The 19,255-nt window shown below is 47.2% G+C and overlaps 1 protein-coding gene and 1 long non-coding RNA gene across 8 annotated transcripts in view; one reads left to right on the top strand and one right to left on the bottom strand.

The window, feature by feature from the left end:
• PLCG2 (phospholipase C gamma 2) overlaps positions 1 to 19,255 on the top strand; it is a 184,326-nt gene that overhangs the window by 128,411 nt on the left and 36,660 nt on the right. For all 7 annotated transcript variants that reach the window (XR_002519326.2, XM_021932204.2, XM_009196941.3 and 4 more), the window contains 7 exons: positions 2,111 to 2,200; positions 2,844 to 3,019; positions 4,942 to 5,142; positions 6,990 to 7,109; positions 14,152 to 14,332; positions 15,847 to 15,918; positions 18,171 to 18,280. Coding sequence is in view for 6 of the 7 variants with exons in the window: in XM_021932204.2 (XP_021787896.2) it covers positions 2,111 to 2,200; positions 2,844 to 3,019; positions 4,942 to 5,142; positions 6,990 to 7,109; positions 14,152 to 14,332; positions 15,847 to 15,918; positions 18,171 to 18,280 (950 nt within the window). In the remaining variant the exon portion in view is untranslated. The remainder of the gene's footprint in view (positions 1 to 2,110; positions 2,201 to 2,843; positions 3,020 to 4,941; positions 5,143 to 6,989; positions 7,110 to 14,151; positions 14,333 to 15,846; positions 15,919 to 18,170; positions 18,281 to 19,255) is intronic.
• On the bottom strand, positions 376 to 4,586 carry LOC116271264. The gene is made up of 3 exons (XR_004179714.1): positions 4,191 to 4,586; positions 3,566 to 3,816; positions 376 to 824 (listed from the first exon to the last, which is right to left on the bottom strand). It is a non-coding gene; the product is annotated as an uncharacterized LOC116271264 (long non-coding RNA).

Below are 19,255 nucleotides of genomic sequence, written 5' to 3'. Positions count from 1 at the left end.
GAGCCTTGCAGGGAGCTCTGAGAATATGCCTGTCTTTCCCATTTTTAGTCAAGTGAGTTTTTGCCATGCGAATTTACCTTCCTACTTAAACTTTATCTATTTTGTGGGACAGGGTCTCACTCTGTCACCCAGACTGGAGTGCAGTGGTGTGATCGCGGCTCACTGCAGCCTTGACCTCCCAGGCTCCAGTGATCCTTCCACCTCGACCTCCCTGAGTCTCTGGGACTGCATGTGCGCAGCACCATGCCTGGCTAATTTTTTGTATTTTTGCAGAGACGGGATTTAGTCACGTTACCGAGGCTGATTTCAAACTCCTGGGCTCAAGCAATCCTCCCATCTTGGCCTCTCAAAGTGCTGAGATTATAGGCATGAGCCGCTAAGCCTGGCCAACTTTATTTTCCTTTTGCTTTTTTAATGTTTTACTTTGAAATAATTTTAGATTCAATATAATATATTTACACACACATACAAATGGTATGGGATATCCCCATCTACCTTTACCAAGCTTCTCCAAATGTTATTAATAACATCCTACATAACCACAGTATAATTAGTGCAATCAGGAAATTAACATTGGTACAATACTAATAATTAGTTTATAGACTGTATTTCAGTGTTACCACTGTGTCCATTCAGGCTGTTTTCCTGTTTCGGGATCCAGTACCTGTTGCCGCGTGCACTTAGGTTGTCCTGACCCCCTCGTGTCGTCCAATCCAGAGTTGTTCCACCAGAAACCTTATTTTTCAGGCTCTAATGCTGCTTCTATCCCTTTACCTCATGTGTATATCCATTTTTGAGTATGTTTTTACATGTCTTCTTATATCCTAGATATAAACATAACAACGGCAATATTTATTATTTATTTATTTTAGATAGTCTTGCTCCATTGCCCAGGCTGGAGTGCAGTGGTACCATCTCAGCTCACCACAGACTCCACCTCCCGGTTGAAGTGATTCTCGTGCCTTAGCTTCCTGAGTAGCTGGGAGCACAGGCGCGCACCACCACGCCCTGCTAATTTTTGTAGTCTTAGTAGAGATGGTGTTTCACTATGTTGGCCAGGCTGGTCTTGAACTCCTGATCTCAAGTGATCTGCCCACCTCGGCTTCCTGAAGTGCTAGGATTAACAGTGTGGGCCACTGTGACCAGCCAAAAATGGCAATATTCAAGTAAAGAATTAAGTTGGGCCAGGCACGGTGGCTCATGCCTATAATCCTAGCACCTTGGGAGGCTGAGGCGGGCAGATCACGAGGTCAGGAGATCGAGACCATCCTGGCCAACATGGTGAAACCCCGTCTCTACTAAAAATACAAAAATAAGCTGGGCATGGTGGCACGTGCCTATAGTCCCAGCTACTCGGGAGGCTGAGGCAGGAGAATTACTTGAACCTGGGAGGCGGAGGTTTCAGTGAGCTGAGATTGAGCCACTGCACTCCAGCCTGGGTGACAGAGGGAGACTCTGTCTCAAAAAAAAAAAAAAAAAAAAGGGGCAGCACACCTACGTGGCACATGTATATGTGTGTAACCTGCACATTGTGCACATGTATCCTAGAACTTAAAGTATAATTAAAAAATAAAAATAAAAACATTATTTAAAAAAAAGAAGGTTTCTGCATACCCTGCACCCAGCCTCCTCTCACATTAACATCATGCATGACAATAAAACAGTGACCAAAACTCAGAACTTAACACTGGTACTTTACAGTGAAACCAGAGACTAAATTTCACCAGTTTAAAAAAAAAAAAAAGTCATTAAGCAACAAGTAAATATTGAAGGTAAGATCTCTAGACAAACTGGACAGAAAATCCTGATAGTCTCAAAAGGTAGATGAAATAGAAAAGAAAATGATGAGGAGTTGTACCTACCTTAGACACATGGATTTAAAAAGTCCAAAAAGAAGCTCAAATAGTAAAAGAAGCTCAAAACGCATCAATGTTTTAAAAAAGAAATGCCTTGAAGAGAATTGAACTCAGAGAAGTCACCATAAATGTCTATGAAAGTGGGAAAAGCACATCCACAGTAGATGCTGGGGTGACGCCCTGCAGGGCTCCTGGGCTCCAGAGTTGATGAGGTAGAGGCCTTGGGGGGCACTAATACCCGTTTCACTTTCTAGAAATGGACTCGGCACTACTGCGCCATTGCTGACGCCAAGCTGTCCTTCAGTGATGACATTGAACAGACTACAGAGGAGGAAGTGCCCCAGGTAGGGGGCACCCTAGCCACATAGGGAGGAGGTCCCCAGGGGCCCCCAAGGACCAGCCAGCCCTTGGGACCTCCTTCCCATGTGGCTTCTCTGGCTTCAGCTGGCAAGAGGATGCTCAGCTGAAGAAGCTGCTGCTACTCTGGGTACCATGGCCTGGTTGGCTTGTCTCTGATTGGCTGACTGCTGCAGGTACTTTAACCAGTGAGGTTCAAGATGCTTTCCTGCTCTCTAAAGGGCCTGATTGGCCTTAGATGGAGGCCGGTGCCCTGGCTTGGTCCCAGGCTTTCCTGTTGCCCTCTCTTCCAGCTGTGGTCATCTTTCCCGCTGTTTACTTCTGCAGCGCCTAGGGCATCATGGCTCTCAGACTTCCCATAGAACAGAATGGAGGGCTATGCTAGGAACCCCTCACTCCATGTCTCAGGATGCCAGGAGGCCACCATAAATGAGGGCTCTCAGGAGTGGGAGGCAGGCAGAGGAGGGTAGTGGGTACTGTTTTGCCAGACCCCTTCGGGTGGGGAGCAGCTGAGACTGGCCTGTCTATGCTATCTGGTGCCCTGGGTCAGGGTGAGGCAGAATGACCTGTCTAGTGATGCTGGGGTTTGGTCCAAGGCTTTCAGAAACCCCTCCTCTCTTTGCGGCCCAGGATATACCCCCTACAGAGCTACATTTTGGGGAGAAATGGTTCCACAAGAAGGTGGAGAAGAGGACGAGTGCCGAGAAGTTGCTGCAGGAATACTGCATGGAGACGGGGGGCAAGGACGGCACCTTCCTGGTTCGGGAGAGCGAGACCTTCCCCAATGACTACACCCTGTCCTTCTGGTAATGCCCCCGACCCAGGGAACACCAGCCTTCTCCTCCACGCCGGCCGGATGAGGCAGGGTGGCAAGTGGTTCTAGCTCAGGCATGAATTGGGCATTCTGGGACCTGAATCCCAGGTTTCATTTGTCACGCTCTTCTAGGCTGCGACAAGAGTGAGGTGGGTGTGCCTCACCTGGGCACAGTAATCCAGATTAATGAAATTTCAGGGCAGTCTTTTAAAAAATCAAAAGTAATGCAAAAAAGTCTGTGATGAACAAAATACGAACATTTTAGACAAAGACAAGATCTGACCCTACACTTAGATGATGTGGCGTCACTCACTTCCCCCGGTCCTGGCCCTGGAGTGGGTCCTGCAGCTCTGGATGATTCAGACAGCCTTCTAGCATCTCCGTCTCCTCCGTAAAAGGGGGACGCTATAGCTGTCCTTTTGAAGCCGTCATAGGCTGTGATGAGCTTGTGCATTCATTCATCCACTCACTTATCCATGTCTCAGTGCATTAAAAGATACTTCTTGAGGGCATGCCCTGTGCTAGGCACGGTACTTACGCCAGACAATGTCTTTGTCCTCCTGGACATTTGCGTCTTTCGAAGGAGATGGGCAATGAAAAAGTAGTCACTCAGATGATATGCAAGTATAGTTGTGATGAGTGCAGTGAAACAAGGCAAGATAAAGGGACATCGCTCCCTTTATTGGGGGGGTTTAATGTGAGTTGGGATTTATGAAAGTCTGTGAGAGAAGGCGCTGATGCCACGATGTGGGGAATGGTCTGGAAAACCTTCCTGAAAGAAGATGAGACCTGAAAGAGGGAAATTATAATTCTGTCACTTAAAAAAAAATTGTGATAGGGTCTTGCTCTGTCGCCTAGGCTGTAGTACAATGGTGCGATCTCGGTTCACTGCAGCCTCGAACTCCTGGCTCAAGCAATCCTATCTCAGCCATTTAAGTAGCTGGGACTACGGGCACATGCCACGACACCTGGATAATTTTTAAACTTTTTTGTAGAGCTGGAGTCTCACTACGTTGCCCAGGCTGGTTTTGAACTCAGCTTAAGCAATCCTCTGGCCTCGGCCTCCTAAAGCACTAGGATTACAGCTGTAAGCCATTGCACCTGGCTGAAAATTAGAATACTAATAACACGCAAACGATACTGGACACCTAAATGATGCTTACCATGTGCCGGGCAGTATTCCAGACACCTCGTGTGTGTGGTCTCGTTTGCTCTTCAGGATGCCTCTTGGAGGTGGACACCGTTATCATCCCTGTCAGACCGCGAGGGTAGTAATACACCATGGCTCAGGACGGGTGACCTACTCCAGGACACTTAGCTCATATGTGGCAGGGCTGGGATTTGAATCCAGGCATCCTGGCTCTAGAGAAGCAGTTATATAGATAAGAGGGGGATGGGGGTGGGGTGGGGTGTGGGAAGTAGGTAGACTGTTCTAGAATCCAGGCTGAGAGTCTAGCCTATGCTAAGGGCCTGCATCCGTTTTTTTGTTTTTTGTTTTTTTTTGAGATGGAGTCTCGCTCCGTCACCCAGGCTGGGGTGCAGTGGCGCAATCTCGGCTCACTGCAACCTCCACCTCCCGGGTACAAGTGAGTCTCCTGCCTCAGCCTTCCAAGTACCTGGGATTACAGGCATGTACCACCATGCTGAACTAATTTTTGTATTTTCAGTAGAGACGAGATTTCACTGTGTTGGCCAGGCTGGTCTCGAACTCCTGACCTCAGGCGATCCATGCGCCTCGGCCTCCCAAAGTGTTGTGATTACAAGCGTGAGCCACTGCACCCAGCCTCTTGTGTCTGTTCTAGGAGCAGAGGGAAGGTTGTGTGGCCATATGTGATGTCCCCGCCTTGGAGGCCTTGGCTGCCGCAGTGGCCTGGCCTGTGTTCTCCCAGCCCTGATGGTGTCCTCTCCCCGCAGGCGGTCAGGCCGGGTGCAGCACTGCCGGATCCGTTCCACCATGGAAGGTGGAACCCTAAAGTACTACCTGACTGACAACCTCACCTTCAGCAGCATCTACGCCCTCATCCAGCACTACCGCGAGACGCACCTGCGCTGCGCCGAGTTCGAGCTGCGGCTCACGGACCCTGTGCCCAACCCCAACCCCCACGAGTCCAAGCCGTACGTGTCTGAGAGTGGAGCAGGAGGCAGGCGGTGGTCGGGTTAGCTTCTCCAGGCAGAGAAGCTGGCCTAGTGGTTCAGCCAGGCCAGACCCCCAGGACACCCTTGCCCGGGCCCATCAGGGTCTCAAAATTGCCGAGGTGGCGGGTTTCCAAATTCCTGGCACCATGAGCTGTGTCCTTTTCTCTTTTCTTTGTTTCCTCCCCTCTCTTTTCTCCTTTCCCTTTCTTCTACTTTGTCTTCATAGCCCCGACGCTTTGGGCTTTGATTTTCAGAGGGTCATTCTGGCCCAGGATATCCTCCTACCTTTCAGAGCTCCTTCCTGTTTGTTCTGAAAATGAACAAGAAAACAATGATGGTAAAAGTCTCCCTTTGATTTTTTTTCTAGTGAAATGAGTATCAAGGTAGGCCTTGCGAAGGGTCGACAAATCCCGGGAATAAAGAAAAAACCATTTTTAGGCAGAAAGCTGCTAACATGTACATTTCCGAGGAGGCCATATTACTTATAGCAACTTTTTTTTTTCCCCCACTTTTTCTGTCAAATTTTCCTATGGATTGCCTCTTAAAACTTGCTATTTCTTATCTTAAGAAATAACCCAAAAACTACCCAAAATCCTGTGAAACTCCTGCTGTGCTATCTTCAGTTTTCGGAGACACGTGGTAATAACTGTGCCTCCTTAGGCACCTGGCTTTTCAGCTTTGGGCTGCTTGGGTGGATGAAGAGAAGTCAGTTTTTTGAGACTGGGTGTTGCTCTGTTGCCCAGGCTGGAGTGCAGCGGAACAATCAGGGCTCACAGCAGCCTCGAGCTCCTGGGCTCAAGTGATCCTCCCACCTCAGCCTTCTATCTGGGACTACAGGTGTGTGCCACTGTGCCCAACTAATTAATTAATTGATGTTGAGACCGGGTCTTGCTCTGTCTCCCAGGCTGGAGTGCAACGGCACGATCTCAGCTCACTGCAACCTCTGCCTCCCAGGTTCAAGAGATTCTTGTGCCTCAGCCTCCTGAGTAGATGGGATAATAGGCTCATGCCACTGGGCCTGGCTAATTTTTTTTTTTTTTTTTTTTTTGAGACAGTCTCGTTCTGCCACCCAGGCTGGAGTGCAGTGGCATGATCTCGGCTCACTGCAACCTCCGCCTCCTGGGTTCAAGTGATTCTCCTGCGTCAGCCTCCTGAGTAGCTGGGACTACAGGTGCACGCCACCATGCCTGGCTACTTTTTTTATTTTTAGTTGAGACGGGGTTTCACCTTGTTAACCAGGATGATCTCAGTCTCCTGACTCATGATCCACCTACCTCGGCCTCCCAAAGTGCTGGGATTACAGGCGTGAGCCACTGTGCCTGGCCCAATTTTTGTATTTTTAGTAGAGATGGGGTTTCACCATGTTGGTCAGGTTGGTCTCAAACTCCTGGCTTCAAGCGATCTGCCTGCCTTGGCCTCCCAAAGTGCTGGGATTACAGGCATAAGCCACTGTGCCCAGTCTGTTTTATTTTTTTATAGAGATGGGGTCTCATTGTATTGGCCAGGCTGGTCTCAAACTTCTGACCCCAAGTGATTCTCCTGCCTCAGCCTCCCAAAGTGCTGGGATTTCAGGTGTGAACCACTGTGCCTGGCCCAGTGTATTATTTTGGGTTTGAAACAGATCCACAGGGTCTCCCACTGTTCTTTTTACAAATTGCTATTTTCTGAGGTGTTTTTGGCTGGGGAAGCCCACTGTGTGATTTCCATGGTCATTTCCAGGGCCAGGTTCCAGGTGTCACTGGCACCGTTATCTTGCCCTCTGCGGGTGGCCCACTGACAGCCTGGAAGCCACTCACCTGGTTGTTTTCCCTGGCCCTGTGCTGCAGGTGGTACTATGAGAGCCTGAGCCGCGGAGAGGCAGAGGACATGCTGATGAGGATCCCCCGGGACGGAGCCTTCCTGATCCGGAAGCGAGAGGGAAGCGACTCCTACGCCATCACCTTCAGGTGGGTGCAAGGGTGGGAGGCACACGCCCTCCAGAGGGGCTTGGCAAGGACAGGTGCGGAGAGACAAGGGGGAATTTCAGGTGTGGGCTCACCTGCAGTGTCCCCCCATGAACCCCCCCACCCCACCCCACCCCACCCCGAGCATCAGCGACAACAACAACAATCACAGCAAAAGCCACTGCGAGAATGTGCGCTGCAGTGTGCCAGGCACAGTCTGCGTTCTCCAGGCAGGATGCCCTGTAGTAACTCACTTTGGCTTCCAGTAACATGACCATGATCCGTATTTCTCAGAGGAGGAAACTGAGGCACAGCAAGATTAAGTAACTTGCTGAAGCAGGCAGCCAGTAAGTGGTGGAGGTGGGATTCGAACCCAGACAACCTAGGCCTGTGATGATATAGATCTGTTTCCTCCCATCTGCAGCTGCTGCCCAACCACCTCTAGGCCTGTGGTTCTCTAATTTTACCCCAAAACACCAGATTCCCCCACTTTCACTAATGACAAGGAGTGGAGGAATGAGTCAGACTCCGTGTAGCACACTGTCCCTCCGTCTCCCCAGCACCAGGGTTTCCCTGCATATTCTTACGGTGGTAACCGTCTGCCATATGTTGAGTTCCTAACTGTGTTCTAGACACTGGGCTGCCTTCGAGGCCTCATCTGATTGAAACCTTTGCTACAGCCTGTGAGAGGGAGGTCTAGTTATTACAAGGGAGGAAACAGGCCCAGAGAGGTTAAGTGACCTGCCTGGAGTCACACAGCCTCATACTGAGTCTGAGGTTCAGATGCAGGCCTATTCGTCTCCAAAGCCTTAAGCTCTTCACTCCAGAGTCTCCAGCCAGAGGCTTGGGGGCCAAATCAGGCCTGCGGGCGTCTTTTGTACACTGGTGGGAAAAACTGACAAATTTCACTAAAAACCTCAGAGATTGCTTCTTGTGAAAAATGGGAGGCAGTGAACACTCTGGGCCTGTGTTTCACATGGGCGCAGTGGTTCTGGCTGCATGGCAGCTGCTGTTGGGTGTGTGGTTTGCCCCTGCCCACTCCTCTCCCCATTCCCTGTGCCCTGGTCCCATCCCCTGGCGACCCTGCCAGGCTGCCCCCTGGGCGTTTGGATTTCCCTTCCTCCTTGCCTGCACCACTGTGCCTGAGCCACCTCCGTGGGGACTGTGGTGACGGTCATTATCACTGCAGTTTACTGAGGACCTACTGTGTGCTGGCTCCAGCCAGAGGGCAGCCTCCTGCCAGCATGGCTCTTCTGTACTCTGTGTTCCCAAGAGGACGACCTGGGCTTCTCAGCACTGGTGCTTCTGCCCTTTGCTCTTTCCCCTAAACCTCTTGGTGGTGCCTCCTCAGCCTGGATAGGGAGGAGGTGTGTTCAGTCCGCTGCGCATGGATTGAAGGCCTGCTGTGCGCCAGGCCCCAGGTGGGGTGTTGGCACTCCCACTGTGCTGTCATACTGTGCAAGTGATGGCATCTAAACTCAACCGGCTGAAACTGAGGTGCTCAAGGGGTGAGACAGCTCTGACACACCCGGGTCGGGGCCTCGCCTGACGATGGTCGGGATGCCACCTGTGTGTGCATGCTGGCGTTACTCTCCATCAGCTTCTGTCTCAGGTGGCGGTACCTTGGGCTGCCAGGACAGTGTCCGGTAGAAAGGATGGCCCCCTCCCTGAGCCAGGTGGCATGATTCTGACGGGCCGTCTGGGGATGGGGCTGGGGTCACTTCAATGGGACCACGTGGATGAAGAGGTTGGGTGGGTCCTCAGGTTGATTGACTGATTTACATACACACCCCATTCAGTTTGTGAGCCTGTCTTCCCCGTGAGATTGGAGGTGTCTTGAGAATGGAAGTTTTTATTTTTTAGGAGTTAATAGATGTTTGGTGAACACCTACTGTGTGCCGGGCCCTGTGCTGGGCTCCAGAAATGCAGGAGTGATAAAAACAGCCCAGCCGTTGCTCTCTCAGGCTAATGGTCTGGTAGGGATGAGACATCGCCTTACTCCAAGTATTTCTTGTTTTTGATCTGTTCCTGCTTATGTAACATTGGCTGGGATGTAGTTGGTGGTTGGTGAATGCTGGCTCAGTGAATCAATCAGCAAGGATGGCAGCTCCCCACCTCCCCCACCGCCCACTGTCATGGAAGCTGTGTCCCCACAGTGTTTCTCAAAGAGGAGGGGTGTGAGGACTGATCCCGTTGTGTTGGGATGTTGAACTTCCCTGGTCTCCACCCACTGCATGTCTATCTGGGACCCTAAGTCATTGTAACAATCAAAAATACCACCCTCATCCCTGCCCCGGGGGATACACTTTTTCAAACCCTCTGTGGTCAGGGTTTGGGGTGAGGCGTCACTGTCCTTCACTGAGAAGCACTGAGGACGTTTGAGCACATAAGGAAATCAGTGTAATATTTTGTGGTGAGTGCTACAGAGGGATTGGTCAGGCAGGGTGGTGGAGGGTGAGTAGGGGCCCTCCAGGGGAACGGATGGGGAATTTGGACCAGGCAGTGGGGGAACACAGGTCTGGAGGAACTTCTCCTTGCCCTCTGCATATTTGTAAAGTACCTCTCCTGTGCCAGGCACTGTTCTGGGCTCTGGGGATGTGTACTAAACTTCTGGATAGATTTCCCCAGGAGAGGAGAAACACCTGCTTTCAAATCCTCAAAGGAAGTGTTGAGTTGTTGCCTGGTTGTGATTGGTGGAAGGCATCTCTTGGGCAGGATGAGGGGTTTCTCAGTGAAGCTGAGACCTCAGGCCGTGGCTGTGGCATCCATGCTCCAGGAGGTTGGGAGATGCAACTCGTATTCCAGCCCTGTTCCCATCTCCCCTTTTGATTCTCTTTTCTCCCAGGGAAGTTAGTTGTGGGTTGATTTCAGTTATGTTTTCCAAACCATTCACTTACTGAGTCCTGCCTGAGTGCCAGACACAGTGCCGAGGGCTTACCCCGAATCACCTAATAGACGATGATCCTAATGCCCCCATGAGACAGGGGTTGTGGATCCCCGATGCTGTGGATCGGGAAACTGAGGCTTAGGGGTTCCCTGTGGAAAGAGCCGGAACCTGACCTCGGCTCTCTACCTTGGTACCCCAGAGCCCCCCTGCCCTGAGAAGCTCTTATAAAAAGTTGTAAAGTTAATTTTTAATTACATGAATATTGCAGGAATATATTCTCTCTATAAAAAATTAAGACATTACCCTGAAGGCTAAAGCCCCCTGTGGTCCTTCTAATCTCAGTAGAGACATCCTGGTAGAAAGCACAGTTTGCTAGTTGGTGTGTCCATTCAGACATTTAAAAAATAAATACGTGTTTATGCATGTCTGTGCCTATGGAAAATATATGGTGCCATTTTGTGTGTGGGTATTTTTGTTCTATTTTTGAAAAATACAAATGGGATCATTCTGCAGCTTTTCTACTCAGCAGTGTTTCTTTTCTTTCCTCTGTTTTTTAGAAGGAATAAATATTTAATAAAATATCACTGCAAATAAACCACTGAATCAGAAGTCTTCTAGCGTTTTGTTTTCACAGGCCTTTTTGAAGAAATGGCTTAAAGGAATATATATGTATTTTTCAAAAGACTGGAAATCCTTTTTAAAAAAGAAATAAATATTTGAAAACAATAAAAAGTCTCTCTATAGTGCAAAAAATGTCTTTTCTTGATTTTTTTCCCTGCCATGCAAAATTGTTAAATGAGTAGCATGCCCACAGAAACTATGCCTCTAGATGCTTTTCCTAATTTATTTAATTGGCAAATAAAAGCTGTATATATGTATCATGTACAACATGGTGTTCTGAAATGTGTATACGTGGTGAAATGGCTAAATTGAGATAATAACATATGCACTACCACACATACTTAACCGTTTCTTTAGTGTGTGATGAGACTTAAAGTCTACCCTTAGCAATTTTCAAGAATACAGGACTTTTTGTTTGTTTGTTTGTTTTTGAGATGGAGTCTTGCTCTGTCACCCAGTCTGGAGTGCAGCGGCATGATCTTGGCTCACTGCAACCCCTGCCTCCTGGGTTCAAGCGATTCTCCTGCCTCAGGCTCCTGAGTAGCTGGGATTACAGGCATGCACCACCATGCCTGGCTAATTTTTGTGTTTTTAGTAAAGACGGGGTTTCACCATGTTGGCCAGGCTGGTATCGAACTCCTGCCCTCAGGTCGTCCACCCTTCTTGGCCTCCCAAAGTGCTGGGATTACAGGTGCGAGCCACCATGCCTGGCCCGGACTTTGTTATTGACTATAGTCCCTATGCTGTCCCATAGATCTCTTGAACTTACTCCTCTTGTCTAACTGAAATTTCGTACCCTTTGACCAACATAACCCCAACACTCCCTACCTCCCCCTGCCCCAGACCCTGGTAACCACCATTCTACTCTCCACTTCCATGAGTTTAAATCTTCTTAGGTTTCACATACGAGAACATGTGGTATTTGTTTTTCTGTGCCTGGCTTATTTCACACAGCACAGTGTCCTCCAGGTTCATCCATGTTGTTGCAAATGACAGGCTTTCCTTCTTTTTTGAAGCTGAATGGTATTCCATTATGTAAATGTACCACATTTTCTTTATCCATTTATCTGTTGATGGGCAGGCTGATTCTACACCTTGGCTATGGTGAATGGTGCTATGAACATGGGAGTGCAGCTTTCTCTTTGACATACTGATTTCCTTTCTTTCGGATATATACCCAGAAGTGGGATTGCTGGATCCCATGGTGTTCCATTTTTAATTTTTTGAGGAACCTCTGTACTGTTTTCCATAGTGGCTATGCTAATTTACAGTCCCACCCACCAGGTGCGGTGTCCCTTTTTCTCCACATCCCCACCAGCACTTCTCCTTTAGCTAACAGCCATTCTGACAGGTGTGAGGTGACATCTCATTGTGGTTTTAATTTGCATTTCTCTGATTAGTGATGTTGAATATTTTTTATGTAACCGTTGGCCATTTAGGTATCTTCTTTTGTGAAATGTCTGTTCACAAAATGTTTGGTCCTTTTTTTTGAGACAGAGTCTCACTCTGTCATCCAGGCTGGAGTACAGTGGCATGATCTCAGCTCAATGCAACCGCCGCCTCCCAGGTTCAAGTGATTCTCATGCCTCAGCCTCCAGAGTGGCTGGGATTACAGGCACCTGCCACCATGCCCAGCTAATTTTTGTATTTTTAGTAAAGACAGGGTTTCATCATGTTGATCAGGCTGGCCTCAAACTCCTGACCTCAAGTGATCTGCCTGCCTTGGCCTCCCAAAGTGCTGGAATTACAGGTGTGTGTGAGCTACCACGCCTGGCCTTTGTCCATTTTTAAATTGGGTCATTTATTTTCTTACTGTTGAGCTGTTTGACTTCCTTATATATTTTCGATATTGACCCCTTACCAGATGCTCAGTTTGCAGATGTTTTTCCCATTCTGTAGGTTGTTTCTTTACTCTGTTGATTCTTTCCTTGGCTATGCAGAAGCCTCTTAGTTTGATATAATCCCATTTGTCCACTTTCAATTTTTGTTGCCTGTGCTTTTGGGGTCATATCTGAAAAATGATTGCCCAGATCAATGTTATGGAGGTTTTCTTCTCTGTTTTTTTCTAGTAGTTTTACAGTTTCAGGTCTTATGTTTAAGTCTTTAATCCATTTTGAGCTGCTTTTTTTGTTTATGGTGTGAGATAAGGGTCTAATTTTCTTCTTTTGAAATCTTTATTATTTCTATATAGGAATTTCTTTTGAAATTCTTTTCAATTTTTTAAATCTAGGTTTCCCAACCGTACTTATTTAACAGACTGTCCTTTCCCCCTGGTGGGTTCTAGACATCTTTATTGAAGATCAGTTGACTGTAAACGCATGGATTTATTTCTTGGTTCTTGGTTCTCTATTCTGTTCCACTGGTCTGTGTGTCTGTTTTTATGCCACTGTCATGCTATTTTTTTTTTTTTTTTGAGACGGAGTCTTGCTCTATCACCCAGGCTGGAGTGTAGTGGTGCGATCTCGGCTCACTGCAAGCTCCGCCTCCCAGGTTCATGCCATTCTCCTGCCTCAGCCTCCCAAGTAGCTGGGACTACACATGCCCGCCACCACACCCGGTTAATTTTTTTGTGTTTTTAGTAGAGACGGGGTTTCACCATTTTAGCCAGGATGGTCTCGATCTCCTGACCTTGTGATCCGCCCACCTTGGCCTCCCAAAGTGCTGGAATTACAGGCGTGAACCACCACACCCGGCCTGTCATGCTATTTTTATTACTGTAGCTTTGTAGTATATTTTGAAGTAAGATAGTGTTATATGTCCAGTTCTGTTATTTTTTGCTCAAAATTGCTTTGGCTATTTGGGGTAGATGTTTTAAAAAAGACCCTCTTGGCTGTAAACTTAGGGTCAAAAATATTTTTCCACATGTTTCTGTCTTGATAAAAGCTAATAAAACCAAGCAGGCTCTTCTGTTTGGATTTTTTTCTGCTTCATGTTTCAAACAGATGAAGGAATGAAAGACTTACTTCTTTTTTGAAAAAAAAGTCACTGTTTTTACTAGTTGAGTCACTGAAGACAAGATTTAATAATTTTGATGGGAGGGATTGCAAACATTTTCTGTGAAGGACCACAGAGTGAATATTTTAGTTTTTGCAGGCCATATGGTCTCTGTTGCAGCTACGCAACTCTGCTGTTACAGTGTGAAAACAGCCCCAGACAATGTATAAACAAATGAACTGTGGCTGTGTTTCAATAAAGCTTTATTTATAAAAGCAGGTGGTGGGCCAGACGTGGACTACTCTAGTCCCTAGGATGCTCCTAAAGTCAAGTCCTGTAGTTGGGGAGGAGGGGAGGTAAGAGGAGCTGTTGAGTCACTCGGCAATATTTCTTCTGAGACACAGATTCTTCTAGATCTGTTTTGAAAATACCCACACCATTGTTTTCTAATTGTCTTGTATTCCATCGGAGGACTATACCCTGCTTATTTACCCACTTCTCTAAGGCTGGATAACTAGGTTGTATCTAATCAGTGAGGTTTGTATAAAAATTGGTTGGCCACCAGGATCTTGGCATGTCAACCCTGTGTTCTTCCCCCTCCAGGGCTAGGGGCAAGGTGAAGCATTGTCGAATCAACCGGGATGGCCGGCACTTTGTGCTGGGGACCTCCGCCTATTTTGAGAGCCTGGTGGAGCTCGTCAGTTACTACGAGAAGCATTCACTCTACCGAAAGATGAGACTGCGCTACCCCGTGACCCCTGAGCTCCTGGAGCGCTACAACATGGTAGGTGGTGGACTGCCTTATGATTTGGTGCAATTTCTTGTCTGAGGTTGTACCTCATCTGTTCACGAATTCAGCAAACCTCTGAGTATTCACCAGGTGTCTGATACTGCTGTAGGTCCTGGGGATACAAATTGAACACAACAGACAAAGACCCTGCCCTTGTAATGTAGTGTTGGGGAGATGCAACAAATGAGATTTAAAATAGCCATAGCATGTTCCAGGTGGTGATGAGCGCTAAGGAGAAAAACACTGGGCCGGTGGATAAAGGGATACAGAGTGATGGAGAAGGGGCCACAGTTTTCAGAGGGTGGTATAGGAAGATCTCATTGAAAAGGATTGAGCCATGTGGGTATCTTCTGGAGGAAGCGAGGATAGCATGTGCAAAGGTCCTGAGGTAGAAGCCTGCCTGGAGGCACTAAGAGGAAGTCAGCATGGCTGGAATGAAGTGAGCCCAAGTCGGGGTAGAGCTAAATGAGGACGGGGGTTCACAGGTGACTTATCATGCAGGGGCGCATAGGCCATTGTAAGGCCCTGGCTTTTTCTCTGAGTCACTGGAGAGTTCTGGGTTCAGGAGAGACCTGACGTGATTACTGTGTCTCCATTCCTACCAGATAGATCATTAATTTATTGAAAAGAGATTTATGGCATTCTGACCATGTGCCAAGAACTGTTCTAGATACTGAGAGTACTGTGGAACAAAATCTGCTTTGGGAAATTTAGGTTCTGGAGAGGAGAGACAATATACACAATTAAGATGTTTTCAGGTAGCATGAAATATAATAAACAGGATGGTGTGAAAAGGGGTGGACACTACCTTAGGTTGTGGGAGTGGAGATCAGAGAAGGCCACCTTAAAAGGGGAGAAATGTGGGCTGAAACATGGAAGACAGCAGTGAATGGGCTCTTGGGAGAAGTGAATGAAGGGGTGGCTCTAGGTAGAGGAGTGGCCACACCGCAAGCCCTAAAGTGACATGGGAAACAGAAAGAAGAGTTAGAGAGGAACAGAGAGGTGGTGGGGGTGGATCTTGGCAGTGGTGTGCTAGTAAATGTTCAAACAGCTCTGAGCGGGGCAGGGGAAGGGACTGGTTTGTAGCATTTGCCAATTTCCATGGTGTAAATACTTCCATGGTGGTCAGTGGTCAGTTTCAAGTTGTTGATGTGCTGTGGTTGAACCTGGAATGTGGAGTCACGAAGTGATGTATGCAGTGGGCTTTTGTGAGCTGGGAGGTCACTCCAGCACACCATTGGATCTTGGGATTTGTGCTTTTACAAAGGAACATGATGCCTGCCATGCTGCAGGCCAGGGCAGGGCCTTTCTGAGTTTGGGTTAGTTTCCAAGTCTGGGGACCTTCTTTATAGCTTCTTTCTGTGTCTACTCATGGGCCATAAGAAAATTCTGTGAGGTTTCAACTCCTCTATCAAAGGATAGGTAACCATAAGGAAGCCTAGAACACTTGTTATATGTAAGGGCTATTCGAGGAGCATGGATTATTCTATTTCTTTCTTTTTTTCCAGGAAAGAGATATAAACTCCCTCTACGATGTCAGCAGAATGTATGTGGATCCCAGTGAAATCAATCCGTCCATGGTAAGTGCTGAACCTCCAATTCACACGATTTCTGAGTCACGAGGCTGATGTGGATTCCATCTTCTTCCCCTGGCAGTTATAACAGGGCAAGGGAAGACTTTGGAAAACCTGGCTAAAATAATGTTTTCTCTTTTTTTTGAGAAGAAAGGATGATTGACAATATGAAGTCTAGTGTCAGGGAAAATGTTAATAGAATTCCATCCAAATGCAACAGTGTTTTGATAAAATTCTGAGGTTTGACGAGCCACCTTTGGGCCAAATGCTTCTAATTAAAAGTCTTTCAAATGTTTTTTGCTCGCTGATGGAGTCCGCAGTGTTTATAAATTCCATTTGGTTCGCTGACCTCCTTGCAGCACAACTGCTATCTCATATTCCCACCCTGACACTGTTGTGTAATTTCATGCAGGTGTAGGGATGGATTTTACTTTTAGCCCTTGGCTCCTCCTTGCCATGGTTTCATCTGAAATTTAGTTTGAGCCGGCACAGGAAGAACTGCCGGCTCAAAACTGCGAATTTTCTGTTTGGGGGTCATGTGGCACACGATTAGTGTACAATGCTTGCTTAGGAAGGGCCCCTGCTTGTGGGCTCTGTTGAAATCTAGCGATGACTTTCTTTTTTAAAAATTTATAATCCTTGGCCAATGCAGATCTGTTTCAGAAAGAAATGAAATCTTGAAAAGTTGTGGGCAAATTGAGCTGTGTGTGAAATGCATTAAGAGACCTTAGTAGCAAAAACTTTTGTTAGAAGTGAAGGATGTTTTGGTGACGAGAACAGTCATCTCTCTAACCGATGAGTGTTCCTTCCTGTGGCCTTGGAGACCAGCTCCGGTCCTCATATCCATCCTTGAAGCAGGATATGCAGGTAGAGGCTGCTCTGTGTGCAGGCGGGGGAGAGAAAGGCGAGGGCTCTTCTTAGCCTCTGGCCTCCAGCTGCAGATCCCTGTGGCAGGGCTTCTAGAACCCACACTGCTTCTTATGAAACATCATGAACTATGGCAATCACTCACATTGATGGATCCAGTTCTGGGCTGAGCCACTTAAAACAGCTGGTTGATGTGGGGCAAGTTACTGTCTCTCTCTGCATCTCAGTATTCTCATCTGTAAAATGGGCATAATCATATAACTACCTACCTGTTATGGTTGTTGTAAGGATTAAAGGAGATACCTTAAGGCTTGGAACAATGCTTTCACTATACTATAGTTAGCACTTAAGAATTGCAAGCTGTTGTCAGTTTTATCGTTATACATATGATCTCATGTAATAGTCGTAACAACCCTGTGAAATATATAAAAATTTAATTCCCATTTCACAGATGGGGGAACTAAGGATCAGAGAGACTCAAACTTATATTATTATTCAAAGGCAGAGCAATGATTTGAACCTACATATCTGACTCCATAGCCTGTGTTCTGAGGAAAAGTTTTACTGGGTTCCCTGTGAAATTCCCATTTCCTTCGGGTGGGAGGAGAAGGAAGCCACTGATTTAAATAGATTTGACAATGTCACAGCTTTTCCCACTAATATTTGCTTGCCGTGTGGGTGTTCATTTATGTCCACCAGGCAAAAGGCATGAAAACAAATTCATTGCAGAAAATTTCTATACCAAGGAAGTTCTATCTTAGATCTGTGAACAGAGACCACTTTTTGATGAATTTCATGGAGGAGAAGCTCAGTGACTCTTACAAAATGTCAAGGTCCTGCAGGAGTGTAGATAGGGGATTGTTGACCTACAGGAAAAGAGCAGTGAGGCCCTCAGGACAGGCAGGAAGAATGGGGTTGCCCTTAAACTTCTGGGAGGCTTGCTGAGCACAGGCACTGTGATGACAGTCTTGGCTTAATCTAAAAGGCATATCCTTTCTTTGTTGAGGGAATTGAGCAATACGGTGTCACTACAATAGAGGGTCACTCCCACCCTAACCCTAAGCCTAACCTTAAACCCTAACCTCTAACCCCAACTCTAAGCCTGAACTCTAACCCTAACCCCAGCTAAACCCTAACTCCTAACCCCTAACCCTTAACCTCAACCCAGGTACCCTTGGTTCTGACTAGGTCAGTTCTCCTTCACTCCCTAGTGACTTTTTGGGGTCTTGGATTCTCTGCAATGCCAGTCCCTCTCCAGCAGGTGACTTTGTAACCTTGGCCTGAAGCCTCCTGCTCCTCAGTGAGAAGAACTAAATGGTGCCTGGGAACGCAGCCGCCTCCCTCCCCTCCTGTCCCTGGCCTGACCTTTTCCTTCTTGTTTTCCCTGAAAGCCTCAGAGAACCGTGAAAGCTCTGTATGACTACAAAGCCAAGCGAAGCGATGAGCTGAGCTTCTGCCGTGGTGCCCTCATCCACAATGTCTCCAAGGAACCCGGGGGCTGGTAAGGCTGAATAGAGGCTGGGCTGCTTGGCACGGGGGCTTGACTTGTCCTTTCTTGGTGATGAGACTCAGGTGCTGGCCAAGTCTGACCCCCTTTGTCTGTCATCCTGGGCTGGCTTTGACCTCTTGTGTTAAGTCCCTTTTTAGGAAGGTGGCTTGGTGCATGCTCCATTTGAGAAAATGGACAAACAACAGTATTAACAGTTATCAACATATCATATCATATATTGTATATTATTATAATTACAACAGCAGCTACCATTTATTGAAGTCTTACTAAGTGGCAAGCAGTCTGCTAATTGGTTTCATGCGTTGTCTAACCAAATCTTCAACCAAATCTTCATTACTCCCTGTGATCAGGACTATGATGATCCCCACTTTAAAAATGCGGCAAATGAGACTTTCCAAGTCACAAAAATAAATACTAAATACTAAATAGTGCAGGCGCTTTACAATACACAAGACTGTGTGTTATTTCCAATTCAAATTCTTATGCTATTCCATAGTCCTGTGCTGTACGCAATGGCCACATCCTGAATTGAAGACAATACGTCTTTAGGGCAAAGGTACCTGGGTATGCTAGGGTTTAGTACCACTTCGCTTTTTAACCTTGGAAGAAAAATTCGCTGCCCACCGATAGGTTTCTGGGCAAGTGGTTTTGTAGGGTGACTTCTGTCTGAGAGCAGTAAGAACTCGCTCATACTAAACCGGTGAGCACTGGTTTAAGTACCTCAGAGACTGGCATTTCTGCCTCCCATAAGATAACTAGACCTGGCTTAGAAATCTGAATAGCAGCATGCATGGAGTGCTTATGTGTGTCAAGCACTGTTTTAAGCACATTTGAAATAACTCACATCATTTGAAATAACTCAATTAATCCACATGATGACTGTAAAAGGTTGGTTCTGTCGTTACCTGCATTTTACAGATGAGGAAACTGAAGCCTTGAGAAGTACAGTCACTTGTCCAGGGCCAC

This window comes from Papio anubis, chromosome 18 (genome assembly GCF_008728515.1).
Source record: "Papio anubis isolate 15944 chromosome 18, Panubis1.0, whole genome shotgun sequence".
Lineage (NCBI taxonomy): Eukaryota > Metazoa > Chordata > Mammalia > Primates > Cercopithecidae > Papio > Papio anubis.
The sequence above is the reverse complement of the archived record's forward strand: the minus strand, read 5'-3'. Positions and strand labels throughout refer to the sequence as shown.